The sequence below is a fragment of the Emys orbicularis genome, chromosome 4 (genome assembly GCF_028017835.1).
Source record: "Emys orbicularis isolate rEmyOrb1 chromosome 4, rEmyOrb1.hap1, whole genome shotgun sequence".
NCBI lineage: Eukaryota > Metazoa > Chordata > Testudines > Emydidae > Emys > Emys orbicularis.
This window is the reverse complement of record NC_088686.1, coordinates 144,206,097-144,224,205: the sequence shown is the minus strand read 5'-3', so window position 1 is coordinate 144,224,205 and position 18,109 is coordinate 144,206,097. Positions and strand designations below refer to the sequence as shown.

The 18,109-nt window shown below is 45.0% G+C and overlaps 1 protein-coding gene across 1 annotated transcript in view; it reads left to right on the top strand.

Annotated features, from left to right (window-relative positions):
* The window catches only part of EIF2D (eukaryotic translation initiation factor 2D), a 31,703-nt gene that overhangs the window by 1,942 nt on the left and 11,652 nt on the right, over positions 1 to 18,109 (top strand). The window contains exons 2-5 of the mRNA XM_065403950.1: positions 7,854 to 8,044; positions 8,846 to 8,929; positions 13,363 to 13,453; positions 15,698 to 15,805. Coding sequence (XP_065260022.1) covers positions 7,854 to 8,044; positions 8,846 to 8,929; positions 13,363 to 13,453; positions 15,698 to 15,805 — 474 coding nt within the window. The remainder of the gene's footprint in view (positions 1 to 7,853; positions 8,045 to 8,845; positions 8,930 to 13,362; positions 13,454 to 15,697; positions 15,806 to 18,109) is intronic.

Genomic DNA, 18,109 nt, shown 5'->3' with positions numbered 1-18,109 from the left:
TCTGGCTCAGCGAGACGGGGTGCTGGAGTCCTGAGCTGGCAGGGAAAACAGAAGCAGGAGTAGTCTTGGCACATTGGGTGGCAGCTCCCAAGGGGGTTTCTGTGATCCAACCCGTCACAGCAACTCCCAATGGGGTCTAAACCCAGATAAATCCGTTTTACCCTGCATAAAGCTTATGCAGAGTAAACTCATAAACTGTTCGCCCTCTATAACACTGATAGAGAGATATGCACAGTTGTTTGCTCCCCCAGGTATTAATACATACTCTGAGTAAGTTACTAAATAAAAAGTGATTTTATTAAATACAGACAGTAGGATTTAAGTAGTTCCAAGTAGTAGCAGACAGAACAAAGTAAGTCACAAGCAAAATAAAATAAAATGCGCAAATCTATGCCTAATCAAACTAAATACAGATAAGTTCCTCACCAGTTCCAGAATGCTCCCTTTTACAGGCTACTCTCCCTTTAGCCTGGGTCCAGCAATCTCTCACAACCCCTGTAGTCTGTCTTTTGTTTCAGTTTCTTTCAAGTATCCTGGGGGGGTGGAGAGGCTCCTTCTTTAGCCAGCTGAAGACCAAATGGAGGGGTCTCCCCCAGGTATAAATAGTCTCTCTCTTGTGGGAGGAGACCCCCCTCCTCCCTCCTATGCAAAGTCCAGCTCCAAGATGGAGTTTTGGAGACACCTGGGCAAGTCACATGCCCCTGCATGACTCAGTCTTTACAGGCCGATGCCATTGTCCACATGGTATCTTGCATGTCTCCAGGAAGACTTCTTATGTGGATTGGAGCATTCCAAGATGCATTGTTCCCCAAGTGTTTCCTGATCAGGTACTTAACCTGGCGAATTCCTTCCTAAGGAAGCTGACCAAATGCCTCCCGAAGCTTACTTAGAAACCAAGCAAGCATACAGCCCATATTCTTAACCTCAAGTAGAAAATGATATATATATATGTACAAATAGGATGAATAGATATAGTAGACCATAACCTTTACGGAGATATGTTACCTGGCACAGGCAGCACAAAACATATTCCAGTTATGTCATACATACATTTATAAGCACCCCCTCCCCATAAAGCCTTATGGGGTACGCCGTCACACCCTCCCCCTGAACTTACTGCCAGAGACTTGGACACTGTCCATGGCGGAGGCAGTACCTGGAAAATTTCTGTTTGTTTTTGGTCACACTCCCTTTCAGTACCTTGAAACCATATGATGTCACTTCTAGGGGTCCTAGCCCGCTTTGGGGTTCCTGGTCCCCAGATGCTTGCAAACAGGTAGGGATGTAGTATTGCTAACAGAATGCAGGCAGCAATATCCGTTAAAGTGGAGGTGTCTTGGCATCTAGCCACCAATACCATGAGGCGGTGTGCCTCAGTTTCCCCTTCTACACAGCAGCATGGGCCTGTTAGGCTTTTGCTGCTTTTTACAGGTATGGGCTGTAAAGTAACATGCTGGTGGGGCTGTCTTGTTACCATCCCCAGCATGTATAACAGCTTCTTCCACAAATTAGGTATGTTCCACATCTTTAAAGGGTTTACCACTAGTGTGAATTCTTTTATTTTATCCCATAGGTGAATTAGCCAAAGACACAAGGTTAACAGCAAATCTACGGTGGACAGGCTTCGTTCACTCAATTTGACTTGTTTAGCCCCTATTGCATTTTCCCAGTTCTCTGTGCCCTCTGGTAGACACTCTGATGCCGATTCTTCTGCCTCTTTGGGGAAGACTTCTAGTTCGGGCATGTGCTTGGGTCTTTGGCCCGGAAAGGGTGTACTACGACCATGCTTGCCCTCGGCCCCTCCCTCTGGAGTTTCTCTGGGCTGGGCCCCACTCCCTTGTGAAGTTCCTCCCATGCAGAGATTTCCCCCCCCCTGTCTTGGAGAGAGAGTTTTATCTCTTGCAAGTGTAGCAAGAACAACATCTTTCCCTGGGGTGCTCTGGACCCCTTTGGGCACCCCACTTTCTGTTTCCAAGGGGTCAGCTGAATGGACCCCCTCATCCCGGAGACCTGACCCCCAGGTTTCCCTTGAAACCTGATCCACAGGAGAGGGGACTGGCCTTTCGAATGCGGGCTTTTCACCCTCCTCCTGGGAAAGCCCCTCCCTACCAAAGGTAGGTGGACTCTCTGGCCCCCCCTGACCTTCCATTTGGGCTTCCCTCTTTGGGCTCCCCTCTGGGTCCGACACTCTTGTGTCCCCCAAAAGGGAAGGTGATCCTGCCCCAGCTGTGGACTCGCAGCTACCAGCGACCCACCTCTTACTGGCCAGCAAAATCCCCCCCCTTTCACTCGGGTTGGGCTGGCACCCAGCTACAGAGTCCTTGGGGCCTGTTCCCACCGCAGCGGTCCCCAGGACCCCAACTTCCACCTGTGGGACACACGCCTCTGTGCACCCCAGGGCAGGCCCGGCCCCCTGCTGACCTGCAACTTTCTGGCAGTCAGCAGCTGTGGTGGCCTCCTTGCTACAAGGTGGTACATCCCCCTCCCCCGGGGAGATGATTACGGGACAGGAGCTAGCTTTATCCAGCTCCTCCCTCTTGAACTTCCCGGGAGCCCCAGGGCTATAGGAACTGGCTACAACCAGCCCTGCCCCCGAAGCTGCATCCTTTACTTCTGCAGAGGAATCTAAGAGACGCTTTCCTATTCCCCCAGCAGTTCCTGTGCCTTCACCCCCCCCTCTGGGGCTTTTAGCACAAGATTCCTTCTCACTGCTAACCAACCCTGGGACAGATTCTGCCACACTAAAGAAATCATTCCCCAGTAGAAATGGTGCAAAATTGTGTGCCACCGTTGCAACAGTCAGCTCAGCCTGCAAATCCTGAGTTTGCATGTGTACTTTAGCTAAAGGTGCAAGGACTTTGTAACCCCCTACCAGCTCTAATTCTGCCATTTTACCTGGCAACAAATCCTTTTCCTGGATCAGGTCCCTCCTGACCACAGAAATCTCAGCACCCGTGTCCCTTAATCCAAGAAGCATTTGACCATTTAATTTAACAGCATGCATATGTTCATTGCTTGGTTGTGTGGAAGCAAGCTTTACAAATCCTGTGTGGAAAGAGGCCACAGCCTGGCTCTGAGAAGCCACAGCTTCATGTGTTACTTGTTGCCTGTTTCCACTTAGCAAGGGACACTTATTCCTCAGGTGCTCAGTGGACTTACAATGATAGCACCTCTTGGGCTCCTCTCCTTGCACAGGAAATTTGGGACGAGTACCAGGGGAATGGGGAGGTGACCGCCCAGCCTCCTTTTTCCCAGACCCGGGGGTAAAACGGTGATTCTGCTTTCCCCCAACCTTATACCCCTCCACCAGTGGTTTATGTTTGATTGCAGCTTGTGCTTGTTCATAAGAGTCAGCATACTCAGCTAATTCACCCACTGCATTTACCTTTTTGTCCCACAAATACTGTTTTACCTCATCACTGCACATATTCAGGAAGTGTTCCTGAGTAACCAGATCACACATCCCTTCAAAGCTGGTAATGCCTCTCCCCCGCACCCATTTATCTACCAAATCTCTCATTTCATTGGCATAAGCCACATTGCTTAATCCAGATCCCCTCTTAAGGCTCCTGAATTTAACCCTGTAGGTTTCAGGTGTAACCTGAAACTGTTTCAAAACCAGTTCCTTAAATTTACCATAGTTTGAAGCATCATCAATGGGCATCTTATTGAATATGTCCAGAGCTCTGCCAGACAATTTTGCTATCAATGTGGTCATCTTCTGATCTTCAGGGATGGCATGGAGGGTGCACAGTCTCTCAAAGGTGATGAAATATTCGGCGATATCGCTGGACTCGTCATACTGTGGACATAGTCGCTCCCATTTGTGGATTTTTGGGGAAGCGGAGCCAGCCGGGGGAGGGTTTTGTCTCCTCGACTCCATAACAGTCAGTTCATGTTTCTGGGCCTCCCTCTGGGCCTCCATAGCCCTCTCCTGGGCAGCTGCCTCTGCCTCCGCCCTCGCTGCCGCCGCTCGCTCCCTCGCTGCCGCCGCTCGCTCCCTCGCTGCCTCCACCTCCATAGCCCTCTCGTGGGCAGCTGTCTCTGCCTCTATAGCTCTCTTGTGGGTGGCTGTTTCTGCCTCCGCTCTCGCTGCCTCCGCCTCCATAGCTCTCTTGTGGGCAGCCTCTTCCCTTGCATGTTCTGCCTCCGCTCTCGCTGCTGCCCTCGCTGCCTCCGCCTCCATAGCTCTCTTGTGGGCAGCCTCTTCCCTTGCATGTTCTGCCTCCCTGGCACTAATTTCTAATTGTCTTAGTTCCAACTGTCTCTTATGTTCATTTTCTTTCTCTTTTGCTACCAGCCTGGCCAGCTTTAGTTTATTAGCAGCGTCACTAGTACTCATTGTCCTGCTTTCTTGTGCTGGGCTACAACCCCTCTGCAGTTCACTGAAACTGAGATGCACTTAGCTCAGGGGATTCTTAGTTAACCAAGACTTTCACAGTGCCCAGCGTTCAGCTTTTCTGGGCAATTTGTACCCTGTGCAGTTTTAGTTTCTTCTGATCTTCCGTCTTACTTATTTTGCTTCCTTTTCTGTCCCTACTTCCCTTTCCCGAAATAAGCAAACAGAAAATAACAAACCAGTAACCACTTTGTCTGTTCTCCAGCCACCACACTTAAAACTCACTTAAAATCACTACCAGTATCTCAAAGCAATCAGCTGTGCACAGATCCTGCCGACTACGCCACTGTGACGGGTTGGATCACAGAAACCCCCTTGGGAGCTGCCACCCAATGTGCCAAGACTACTCCTGCTTCTGTTTTCCCTGCCAGCTCAGGACTCCAGCACCCCGTCTCGCTGAGCCAGACACTCCTGTCTGCTCTAACAAAGACTCAGGGTCTGAATCACTTGTCCCAAAGCTGCAAGTTTACCTGAAAACCAGCTCACAGGAGTGTGCTTGTCTTTAGCACTCAGATGCCCAACTCCCAATGGGGTCTAAACCCAGATAAATCCGTTTTACCCTGCATAAAGCTTATGCAGAGTAAACTCATAAACTGTTCGCCCTCTATAACACTGATAGAGAGATATGCACAGTTGTTTGCTCCCCCAGGTATTAATACATACTCTGAGTAAGTTACTAAATAAAAAGTGATTTTATTAAATACAGACAGTAGGATTTAAGTAGTTCCAAGTAGTAGCAGACAGAACAAAGTAAGTCACAAGCAAAATAAAATAAAATGCGCAAATCTATGCCTAATCAAACTAAATACAGATAAGTTCCTCACCAGTTCCAGAATGCTCCCTTTTACAGGCTACTCTCCCTTTAGCCTGGGTCCAGCAATCTCTCACAACCCCTGTAGTCTGTCTTTTGTTTCAGTTTCTTTCAAGTATCCTGGGGGGGTGGAGAGGCTCCTTCTTTAGCCAGCTGAAGACCAAATGGAGGGGTCTACCCCAGGTATAAATAGTCTCTCTCTTGTGGGAGGAGACCCCCCTCCTCCCTCCTATGCAAAGTCCAGCTCCAAGATGGAGTTTTGGAGACACCTGGGCAAGTCACATGCCCCTGCATGACTCAGTCTTTACAGGCCGATGCCATTGTCCACATGGTATCTTGCATGTCTCCAGGAAGACTTCTTATGTGGATTGGAGCATTCCAAGATGCATTGTTCCCCAAGTGTTTCCTGATCAGGTACTTAACCTGGCGAATTCCTTCCTAAGGAAGCTGACCAAATGCCTCCCGAAGCTTACTTAGAAACCAAGCAAGCATACAGCCCATATTCTTAACCTCAAGTAGAAAATGATATATATATATGTACAAATAGGATGAATAGATATAGTAGACCATAACCTTTACGGAGATATGTTACCTGGCACAGGCAGCACAAAACATATTCCAGTTATGTCATACATACATTTATAAGCACCCCCTCCCCATAAAGCCTTATGGGGTACGCCGTCACACTAGTGTTTAACTGAAGATGCCTTCGCAGCAAAATAAAATTTAAAACATGTTTTTACATCAATAACTTATCAGGTGGGATGCAAGGGGATGACATCAAGTACTACCCAGGCCTTGTCTCTGCTAGGATTTTACATTGAGGTAACTGTCTTGAGTTAAAACAACAAGGAGTCCTTGTGGCACCTTTGAGACTAACATTTATTTGGGCATAAGCTTTTGTGGGCTAGAACCCATTTCATCAGATGCATGGAGTGGAAAATACAGTAGGCAGGTATAAATATACAGCACATGAAAAGATGGGAGTTGCTTTAGACACCATCATAGGATATAACCACATCAGCCACACCATCAGGGGCTCGTTCACTTGCACATCTACCAATGTGATATATACCATCATGTGCCAGCAATACCCCTCTGCCATGTACATTGGCCAAACCGAACAGCCTCTACGCAAAAGAATAAATGGACACAAATCTGACATCAAGAATTGTAAAATTCAAAAACCAGTAGGAGAGCACTTCAATCTCCCTGGATGCTCAATAACAGATTTAAGTGGCCATTCTTCAACAAAAAAACTTCAAAAACAGACTTCAATGAGAAACTGCAGAACTGCAATTAATTTGCGAACTTGACACCATCAAATTAGGCCTGAATAAAGACAGAGAGTGGCTGGGTCACTACAAAAAAGAATTTTCCCTCTGTTGATACTTGCACCTTCTTGTCAACTGTTGGAAATGGGCCACATCCACCCTAATTGAATTGGCCTCGTTAGCACTGACCCCACACTTGGTAAGGCAACTCCCATCTTATGTGCTGTATATTTATACCTGCCTACTGTATTTTCCACTCCATGCATCTGATGAAATGGGTTATAGCCCACAAAAGCTTATGCCCAAATAAATTTGTTAGTCTCTAAGGTACTACAAGGATTCCTCCTTGTTTTTGCTGATACAGACTAACACGGCTACCCCTCTGAAACCTGTCTTGAGTTAGCTATCTTGCAGTAACCACATACCTTTTTAGCAGTGAAGACATAGCCTAAGTTAACCAATGGCCTTTACCCGAAAGAGGGCGTGGGGTCCCAGTTCGCTATTGCTGTGTACATTCGTGTTGTCACTTACACCCATGTGAAGTGAGTGTAGAATTCTACCAGTCTGATTTGCTCATGTTTTACACCCACTTTGTGCTGGTGTGAATGACCCCACAAAGGTTCATGACAACAGCGAATCAGGCCCTCCATCTTCAGATAGATGCATTTTTACTAGCAGCTTTGCTGATGTAGAATTGTATGTTGTTTGTGACTGTTGAAGAAGGGCTTCAGCCTGCAAAACAGATGGAATGTGGCGTGAACGAGCATGAGGCAAAATGTGAACGGAACTGGGGGGCGAGCAGAGGGAGTGGATCCTGCAGTCACTAGAGCAGTGCTGCTGCGTGTCTGCCACCTTGCTGCTGCTGCCTAGTGCCATGAGTGAGACATAAGAAATGAACTGATAGCTAAATGCCTCGAACACAGTGGTTCTCAACCTTTCCAGACTACTGTACCCCTTTCAGGAGTCTGATTTGTCTTGAGTACCCCCAAGTTTCACCTCACTTAAAAACTACTTGCTTACAAAATCAGACATGAACATACAAAAGTGTCACAGCAGAGTTACTGAAAATTCCTTACGTTCTCATTTTGTCTGTATGCAATTTTAGTTTGTAGGGACTTCGCTAGTGCTTTTTATGTAGCCTGTTGTCAACTAGGCAAATATCTAGATGAGTTGATGTACCCCCTGGAAGACCTCTGTGTACCCCCAGGGGTACACGTACCCCTGGTTGAGAACCACTGCATAGCTAGGATCCCACCTGAGCCCATGTCTCCTTAGACATGACTAGTCTTTGCCTGTACCCTGTCCTTTAAAAAATTTAAATTTAAAAAAAACAACCTTACTTTTGCTCAGCACAGATTTGTCTTTACAGGAGGAAACTGCGGACTGATGTTGCAGCAGCTTTTCCCGCCCTCAGCAGTGAACAGCTGTCAGAACTTGTTCCAAACAGAGAAGAACTCAATGTAGTCAAACTGTATGCTCACAAAGGGGATGCGGTCACGGTCTATGCCAACAACAGGAACCCGGTCCTTTTTGAACTGGAGAAAACCCTATATCCAACAGGTATGAGTCATGAAATAGAATATCTTTCCCAACCCCTCCTGCCTCTTGGACATAAAACTCTCCTACAAGTTCTGTGCATGCCCATCTATTCAAGGTACTTGTACACGCCATTACTGTAGTATCTGAGCACCTCACATTCTTTAATGTATTTATCCTTACAATACCCTTGTGATGTAGGGCAGTATTATCCCCTATTGTACATATAGGAAACTGAGACACAGAGAGGTGACTTGCCCAGGATCACACAGGAAGTCTGGGGTGGAACAGGGACTTAAACCCAGGTCTCCCAGATCCTGGGCTATTGCCCTAACTGCTAGACTATCCTTCCTTTCTGGCCCACTTACTGTAAGACACAACTGCCGTGAGTATGAAGTTCAACCTTCTTTATGTGGAATTCTGTGCGTGAAAGACTGAATTGCCCTGATACAATATGCTGTTCCATCATTTTTCTCTGCCCGCTCAGTGACTCTCCCATGTTATCATAACAATTCAGGTCAAAGCATCCTTGATTTAAAGAAGACAGTGTCAAGATAGCCATAGATCATCTATCCATCCTTTATTAAAATCCATTGGAAGCTTGAAACTGAAACATTAACATTTTAGTTTGTTCGTTGTGAGTATCTACTGGCTTGTTATTTTGATGCTGCTGGGCCGTGCAGCCTGATTTGTTGACCATCCATGTGAGAGAAATATCTGGCTAGTTACAGTCAAGGGTGTGCTGCTGTAATTGAAGATGGCGAGAAGCAACAGCTAGAGACATCTGTAATGCCATGTTTTTAAAATCCGTTTTCCTTTGGACAGTTTATACTCTGTGGTCCTATCCAGATCTTCTTCCAGCATTCTCAACATGGCCCCCTGTGCTGCAGAGACTAGCAGGAGGAGCTGGTAAGAGAATCAAAACTCATTACTTTGCGATACATGTGTCAGTTGCCTTGGGAAATTCATTCTTCTGGATCTGTACTTTTTTTAAGCTAATTTTTCTAGTGCAGGACAAGATTTTAAGATTTTTTTTTTAAAAAAAAGCAGAAACTCACTGTTTACAAGGATGCACTGAAAGTGTGGGGTGGTTGTTTTTTTGTCTCCTTAAAAAAGGAAAACCAATTAGCCACAAATACAGCTTGTGAACTAAATATAATATATAGGCCAATCTGTTCAAATGCATTGACCCTTCCCATCAGATGGCGCTAGAGTTGGAATTTTACCTGTTGTTGCTCCTCATGCATTGGTTAGAAAGATATTGATTTAACAGCCATTAACTGGGACACTAGAAGTACTTGTTTCCTCATTCTGTAGCGTTTGTTGTGATTAACTTTCACAGGGCAACTCAATTTAGCTGCTTTCATTTTGCTTTGCTTTAAGGGGCATCTCTATCCACATACAGGATAATAAGATGCCACTGTGTGTGCATGTATTAGAGATGGGCCCCAGCTGCAGTTTCAGAGCTGATCCCCCACCCCCTACATTTTGGATTGTGTATGTCATGTGGGGGTTACGTTCAAATCCTTGGTGCTAAACTCAGCCCTGTGATTTGGCTGTGGGTCAGCTCCAGAACAGGAAGGGTGTCTGTTTTTCCAGAATCTGCTGTCGATGCCATTCGGAATCATGAGTCATGTCATTCTGAGCTGAAATCTCATAACTGCTCATGAGAGCTGTGTGACCTCAAACCTTACTCCTGGCTTGACCTCAAACCTAAACGGCAAGCCTAAACCTGATCAGAATCTGAACGCTGTCTTCTCAGCGTGTGTGGGGATGTGTGTCTAGAAGTGGGCTGCCTTTCTCCCACCACATAACCTGCCTCAGGTGGAAGCAGGGCTGCAGTGGCACTTGAGGCCCTCTGCTTTGGCTGCCTGCTGCTTTCTAGCTGAGGGGCCTGTGTGGAAAGCAGCCCCTGGTCCTGTGGCCTGGCACGGAGATAGACAGCTGAGGAGTGGGCCTAGCCACTGACCCGCAGTGACTTAGTTTACATGGAGAAGGTCCTATTGATAGGAGAGGGAGGCTGATTAAAGTGGGGTTCAGGTCACTGGTCTCCCTTGGCAACCAGGTGGCCTCAACTGACCTCTGAGCCAGAGCCAAAGATGAGAGGGTGGCCCTGGAGACAGTAGCCATCATAGAGGGGAGGGGCAGAGAGACAATGATGTAGAAGCCTCTGGAAAGGGGGTGAGACTTTGCAGCAGCCTGGAGTTTGGGAGCAGGGAGCCAACTGTTGTGGTAAAGCCAAGGCAGGGCCACTCTGTATTATCTCTTCATTTGGCTCTAAGCATCCAGCCAGGTGTTTTTTGCCTTTATCATTTGCTAGATATGTTCTGACATGCTGCTTGCTTCATCCTGCAGCGCTCAGACCATTGTGTGGCTCCTTCCCTTGCCCAGGAATTTCACAAATCAATCCCAGTTTGGGAGCCAGGGTTGGATGCATATCGCAGTGTTAGATTTGATGAAAGCTGTTGTAGCGGCAAATGGGGGGGAAAAAGTGTTTGCTTCTGTGTGTGTATAAAAATCCATGATGCTGGGGAGCGAGGGGCCTGCAGTAATCCGAAGTGTCTACTCAGATCAGACCACTCAGCTGTCGAGCCCGGCTCCTTGCCTCCATCCGTGGCCAATATCTAAGGCAGGAAACCCTTGTAACCTAGGAGGGGAATGGTACAATGCTGTATTTGGCAAGGAGAGGGTTAACACTGTGTCCCTGTGCAGAGGAAAGGTCACAGCTGCCCTCAGTGCAGGCATTGTCAGGTTAGCAGGGCTGGCCCAGCTGGGGCTAATTAGGTAATCACCTCTGCACTCTCAGAGGGCAGTACACTAAGGGGCTTGCACTGGCTTGTAGAAGAAGCTAGAACCTACTAGGAGGCTGAAAGAGAAAAAGGTTAGCTGGAAACACACTCCTTTATTCCTCCCTCTCCTTTTCCCATGCCCTTATTTTAAAAATGTGGGCTCAGTTTAGCTGCTCAAAGCTTTCCTGCTTTGGCTAATTTAATTTAACAACCAGGCTGAATGAAGCCTTTTAACAGTAATGTACTGGATGGGCTCCTGGCAGAGTGTCGGAGCCCTGTTTTCTTGCAGCATTTGCAGTGTCGGTGTGCAGAATTAGAAGCTTTTGGTGGAGGGCTTTACCTTTGAATCCATTGACGAGGGGCCAGCTCAGATGTATTAGGGGAAGGGAATCTTCTTCCATATGGAAAATACTCTGTACAGTGCACACGATTCAAAGTAGCTTTGCCTTTGTCAGCAGGACTGTTTTAGATAAGAGGCTGTGATCCAGATCCACAAAGGTATTTAGGCTCTTGACTTCCATTGATTTCAACAGAAGTTAGGAACTTAAATACCTTTTCTGGATCTGGGCCTATGGGCCTCTTCTGGATTCATAGACTTTAAGGTCAGAAGGGACCATTATGATCATCTAGTCTGACCTCCTGCACAACACAGGCCACAGAATCTCACCCACCCACTCCTGTAACAAACCCCTAACCTATGTCCGAGTTATTGAAGTCCTCAAATCGTGGTTTAAAGACCTCAAGGTGCAGAGAATCCTCCAGCAAGTGACCCATGCCCCATGCTGCAGAGGAAGGCGAAAAATCTCCAGGCCCTCTGCCAATCTGCCCTGGAAGAAAATTCCTTCCTGACCCCAAATATGGCGATCAGTTAAACCCTGAGCATGTGGGCAAGACTCACCAGCCAACACCCAGGAAAGAATTCTCTGTAGTAACTCAGATCCCACCTCATCTAACATCCCATCACAGGCCATTGGGTATATTTACTGCTAATAGTCAAAGATCAATTAATTGCCAAAATTAGGCTCTCCCATCATACCATCCCCTCCATAAATTTATCAAGCTTAGTCTTGAAGCCAGATGTGTCTTTTGCCCCCACTGCTCCCCTTGGAAGGCTGTTCCAGAACTTCACTCCTCTGGTTAGAAACCTTTGTCTAATTTCAAGTCTAAACTTCCTAATGTCCAGTTTATATCCATTTGTTCTTGTGTCCACATTGGTACTAAGCTTAAATAATTCCTCTCCTTCCCTGATATTTATCCCTCTGATATATTTATAAAGAGCAATCATATCTCCCCTCAGCCTTCTTTTGGTTAGGCTAAACAAGCCAAGCTCTTTGAGTCTCCTTTCATAAGCCAGGTTTTCTATTCCTCGGATCATCCTAGCAGCCCTTCTCTGTACCTGTTCCAGTTTGAATTCTGTGTGTTGCTTATATTTTAATAGGATAGTAAGCTGGTTTTGTAGGTCCTCCCTCCCCATCCCTACTGTTTAGATTGTGTATAGAAGGGTGAAGTATTTTCAAGTGTAAGTAACCTAAGTAGTGGCTGCAGTTCTTGTTTTATGCTACTGGCTTCTGGCTTGCTTGTTTAGTTTAGGTTTTAGTTGATCCTGCCAATCAATTTTTAAAGCACCTCAATGAAAATTGTCTTGGCTCTGAGCCTGAAAGCTAAGTGGCATGTGGCAGATTTTCTAACAGCCTCTGCCATTGCTTCGCGGAATTGTTTGGTGCATTCTAAGGGTTAGGGCAGGAGCCTGGAAGGCGGGCCTCCTGGGCTCTGGAGGAGTGTGGTCTAGTGAGATAGAAAAGGAAGGTCTGAGAGTCAGGACTCCTGGCTTTTAATTCCATGCCCTTCCGCTGATGTGCTTTGAGAACTTGGGCAAATCATTCACCTTGTAGTTCTCTGAAAATCCTATTTTCCTGTGTGTCACAAAAGGGAAGTGGTGTTATTTGTAGAGAAATGAAAAATCAACCTGCTTAGTGCAAATACCACAGATATGTTAGGACTGTATTTTAAGGAAAATGCTTGATTTCCACCCTGCACTGAAATGTAACAAATCAGACTAGAAAATGTCCTTCTGAGACAAGAAAAATGGCTGGAAGGAAACCATGGTCTTCTGCTAGAAACCAGGCTCCTCTGGGCGGGGAGGAGGTGGGACAGGACTAGTTTCCCTCTTGGTAGCAAACAAACTTACTGCCACATTACTCAATTGGTCCTTTACATAGAGTTCACCTCTTCCTCCTAATGGTCCCTTTGACCCTGACATTACCAGTTGCTGAGCAGACACGCAGCTGTGTCTCGTATCCCTTGGGACATGACGGTGGCTCAGTACCCCCCTGAATCAGGCCGGTTATCCCACCCAGTGCTGGAAGTAAACTGGAAACTATTCTTAACTTGATAGCAGGCACACAGGAGATTGTTTTACCTGGCAGACCAGGGTTGTATTTTTGCTGAATAACAGAAGGGCTGGGGGCAGAAGAGGTGGCTGGGTAGTCACTGGCTTGCAACCATTCTTTAAAGCAGAGCAGATGCTAATGGCTCTTTACTGTTTTATCTCAGATCTAATGCTGCCAGGAGTTATGGTGCCATCTTGTGGTCTTCCTCAGGTACAGCAGGGCACTCTCTGTGCCATCACCCTGGTGGGAAACAGGTACAATTTATATATAGGTTTCAGAGGGGTAGCCGTGTTAGTCTGTATCAGCAAAAAGAATGAGGAGTACTTGTGGCACCTTAGAGACTAACAAATTTATTTGGGCATAAGCTTTTGTGGGCTAAAACCCACTTCATCGGATGCATGCATGGGTTTTAGCCCACGAAAGCTTATGCCCAAATAAATTTGTTTGTCTATAAGATGCCACAAGTACTCCTCAATTTATCTATAGTTTCTCTTACAATGAGGGAAGAAAAGTTTCATTTTTATGTGAGGATTTTGAGAGGGATTAGGAGAAACAAAATATGAAGGCAGACTCTGATGTTGGGAAATTCAGCAAAAAATATTTGCAATTTTGATGTGGCATAATCATTAGTATCCTACAGATTTCGCTTTTGGTGGAAAATTTTGCAAATTGGATGGTTTTGAATCCTAAAATGCACAACGTTCAAATAAATATAAGATTTTTCTTCAATGTTGAGGGTTGTGTTTTGAAATAGGAGTATTTTTAACAAAACAATGAAATTCTGCTCAGTTTTTCTCTTGGAAATGGGCTAATTTGTCCTCTGAAGTATGGGGGGCAGGAACCACAGAATTTACCAGTGTTGTTGGGGTGGGTTTGTTTGATTGTTTTGTGAAAGCAGAAAACTTTTACAAATTTAAAAGAATGCCTAAACCCTGTAAATTCAAAGCTTTTTTCCAAATGTTGTTTTGAGTGCTCTTCGCAACCCTGTAAATTAGTCTCCTCCTAAGGAGAAAGGCAGGTAAGTAGCTGGTTCACCCAGTACATAAGAATGGCCATTCTGGGTCAGACCAATTGTCTGTTTAACCTGGTATCCTGTCTTCTGATCAGGGTGGATTTGATTTAAATCACTAGTCAGGAAGACTCAATTTAATCATGGATTTCTACATAAAAGTGCATTCTTGGTGGTGGTTATAACCTTAATACATATTCTTCACAACTCAGAGATAGATGTAGGTTTCATTTTTAGAAGGTACACACTATACATTTTTAAGTGATTTATTTTGAAAACTTTTCACACTAGTTTTACAGCTATATCAGAAAATGAATGATTGTTTGGTTATTTCATTTACCAAAGGTAATTGTAGCAGATATTTATGAAGTTATTGGGAGGTGAACTATCTCAAATTCAACAGGTTAATCATTAATATTTGGAGGATTTTCTTGCCATGCTGTATTAGGAGGAGAACATCACCAGACAGACATTTACATTGTTTTATTTAACTAAAACAACAACGTTATGTATTCTGGATTTTTTTCTTCAACAGCAAACATCATAATTTAACAAAACAAGCATATGAATGTTTGAATTTAGTTAAATATTCGTTTTTTAAAATCATGTTTTTGTTAAAATTGTTTTTAAACTAAAATAGTTAAATGAAATTTAAAAAAAAAAAACCAACAACCATTTTTGCTGTTAACAAGCATGTTATCTCTGGAGACACAAATACACAGTTTGAGAACTGCAAAACTAACCATCTCTGATGGTATCTTCTAGACTGAGCACTGAGTCCCATTGGGTAGATAGAAAGATTAACCTAAATAATCTATACAGAAGCCCCTGGAACCCCATAAGATTGGGTCTCTAATCTATGAACTATTGGAACTCATTTACAAAACTTTTCTTAAACATTACATGAATTATTGTCTCATACTATAGAATTAGAATTTATAATCCCTATTCCATGATGAGATATCTTTGAGCTATAATGTATCTTAATTAAAACTATCTTTAGATAGGTTTTTTCCTCAAAAAGCATTTTATCAAAACAATCCGATTTTTTTTTTTTTAATATTTAAAAAAAATCATTGATTTTTATCCACCCTGCTTCTGACTGTGGCTGGTACCAGATGCTTCAGAGGGAATGAATAGATCAGGGCAACTTTTGAGTGATACATCCCCTGTCATCCAATCCCAGCTTCTGGCAGAAAGACAATTATGTTAAGAAAGGGTGGCTGTCCAGTGACAATTCATGTGGGGTAGTATTGGGAGAAGACCTTGCATACTAGAGGGGACTGGGTGAAAATAGAAGATATCCTGATGACTTGAAATTGCAGAGTGTCAAGAATAGATTCAGGGTAAAACTGTCATAGAATAGTAATTAGCCTCCATTATCAAGGACATTGCGAAAGAAAGCGAATGTGTTGTGGTGGCTTAGGAATCATGTGTTCCAGGTAGCATGAAAATGTAGCCATTTCCCATTCTGATACTGTTTTCTCAGAGCCCCGGTAGCAGTAGGAGTCACTACCATGTCCACAGCAGAGATGCTGGCCGCCGGAATGAAGGGGAAGGGCTTCACCGTGCTGCATGCTTACACAGACCACTTATGGTGAGTGTGCAGACAAGAGTACAGTGTGTCTCAGAAAATGAGATGAGTGAGTGCTGGGTCTGAAATACTGCCTGGAACCTGTTGTTGTAATTGGCCCTACAAATTTACCCTAACGATGAGCTCAGCTGTGAAAGGTGTGAGAGTTCATGGAATGCCACAATAACCTATAACCACACATGTTGACAGGAAAAGGTGCAAAAGCAAGGCAGGCAGGCTGAATTAGTCCAGACAAAAGGGCTACTGCTATAAATCAGGACAGTGTTAAGGTCATGCCTGGTAAACAAGAAAAGCTAAAGCCAAAAAAATCAATGAGCCAAAATTGGGGTGTCAGAAACTAAGCATAATTGGTGAATGCCATGAGGGGATGGGCTATTCCACCCCCCACTCCTTTTTTGGGTCTTTAAAGAGATAGATGTGGCATAGAATAAATTGGCTATCGGAGCAAGCTTCGCCATCTTGGCTGCCACCCTCACCATCTCCTGGGATCTCAGACCACCTCATTTCTAATCCTGAGAGATGTTCTAACCAGACTGGCTCAGAGAGGGAGCCAGGGGACCACTGCCACCTCCACTGGCTCCAGCTAATTCCTGAATACCACTTGGGATGCAAAACTTGGCCATCCTCCACCCCCTTGCAAAATGTGTCCTTTTCCTTCCCTACTGTATTTCTTCTCTTTTCTATCCCACTCCTTTTTTCCTTCTGTCTAATAAGAGTCTGGCTTAGCCAGCCAAGACTGCATATTTTGCAACACTGCTGTAAGCTTATGACCAAAAAGAGACAGCTGAAAGCAATGCTTTAAATAGCCCAGTGCTGGTACGACCAGGTGATGGACCTCTGTTTTTCCAGTAGTGAGGTTGCAAGTGAGAGTCAACACCAGAGACAGAAGCTGCATTTTCTATCTGTGCTGCTGTTTTCTCTGCCCTTTTGTGTGTGTGTGTTGTTTTGTCTTCTAGGAAGAAGAGTTGGCTTTAATAGCAGCAACTAGGGTGATCAGACAGCAAATGTGAAAAATTGGGACGGGGGTGGGGGGTAATAGGAGCCTATATAAGAGAGAGACCCAAAAATTGGTACTGTCCCTATAAAATCAGGACATCTGGTCACCCTAGCAGCAACAACCCATCTCAACTAACTTCTCATTTCCCCAAAGGGACAATTGCTAACATCTTGAATAGCATTTAAGAGACTATCAAACAGAGGGGATTTCCCCCCCTTAAAAGCTCTCTCCAGGGAAAGGGAACAAGGGATGTTGTTAAAATGAAAGCCTTATTTAATACTTTAACTAGTTTTCCTTATTTTCTGTATCTTGAGTAAAAGAATTCTTAATGGTGTGTTTGCCGTGGTACTAATCAATCTGAGGTTTCCATATACCATATCCTGAACCTCATTTAACAGTGCTTAATGTTAGTGACTGGGTTATGTTAACATCTTTGACTCTTTGGGCCCATTTGTCCCATCTAAGTTAGTATAAGAGACCAAAGGTTTAGATCCCAGCAGAGGCAGTGTAGATGCATAGTTCGATACTGTTTAGGGGCATATTTTGGATGACCCCTTAACAATAGACGTCTGGTCTACTCCATGTGCTGTGGGAATTTTAACATCTACTTCTAGCAGGAGTAGGGGTTTGCCCTGATGTCCTTTTATGTGCATGTGCACGTTCACATAAACACAGGGTATTGGAAGTAAATCTCTAGTGAAACTTCTTTGAGCTTAATGGAGTTGCATCGTGAACAATTTGGCCCATTGTTACTCTGCCTTAATTTAGTACTTTTTTGCTCTGCGTTAACTGTGCGCTGATTTTCATTTAAAGAAAAGGTGTATCCAAATCTTGACTCCCATTTTCCCTAGACAACACACTCTGCTGGGACTTTCAGTAACCACCCCCCCCAGCCTGTTCTCTTATAAAACGTGTGTTCTGCGGAAGGAGATTATTATAGCTTTCACTCTGACTGGTGTCCACAGAGAGGTACTTTGGGTGTGTTCCCTTATTAGAACCCTGCAAGAGTCTGTCTGTGTCCCACTAGCTTGTTTTCAGAGCTCCATGGCCTGAGGTCAGCTGGGGTCAAAATGTAATGCCATTGGATGGCTGTTTGGCCTACGTGAAATGAATTGGACATGGGTGTGTCTCAATCCAGTCCCTGACGTTCAAGTACTCCTATCACAAAACTGCCATCCCGCCTGGCACTAGCCACCCTCCTTGTTCCAAGTTACAGGTGGGAGGCCCAGACCTGAATGAGCCATGGAGACTCCGCTGCCCTCTCGGCTCTGGTAGATCAAAGCCATCGATTAGAGTTAAGGCATGGTGTG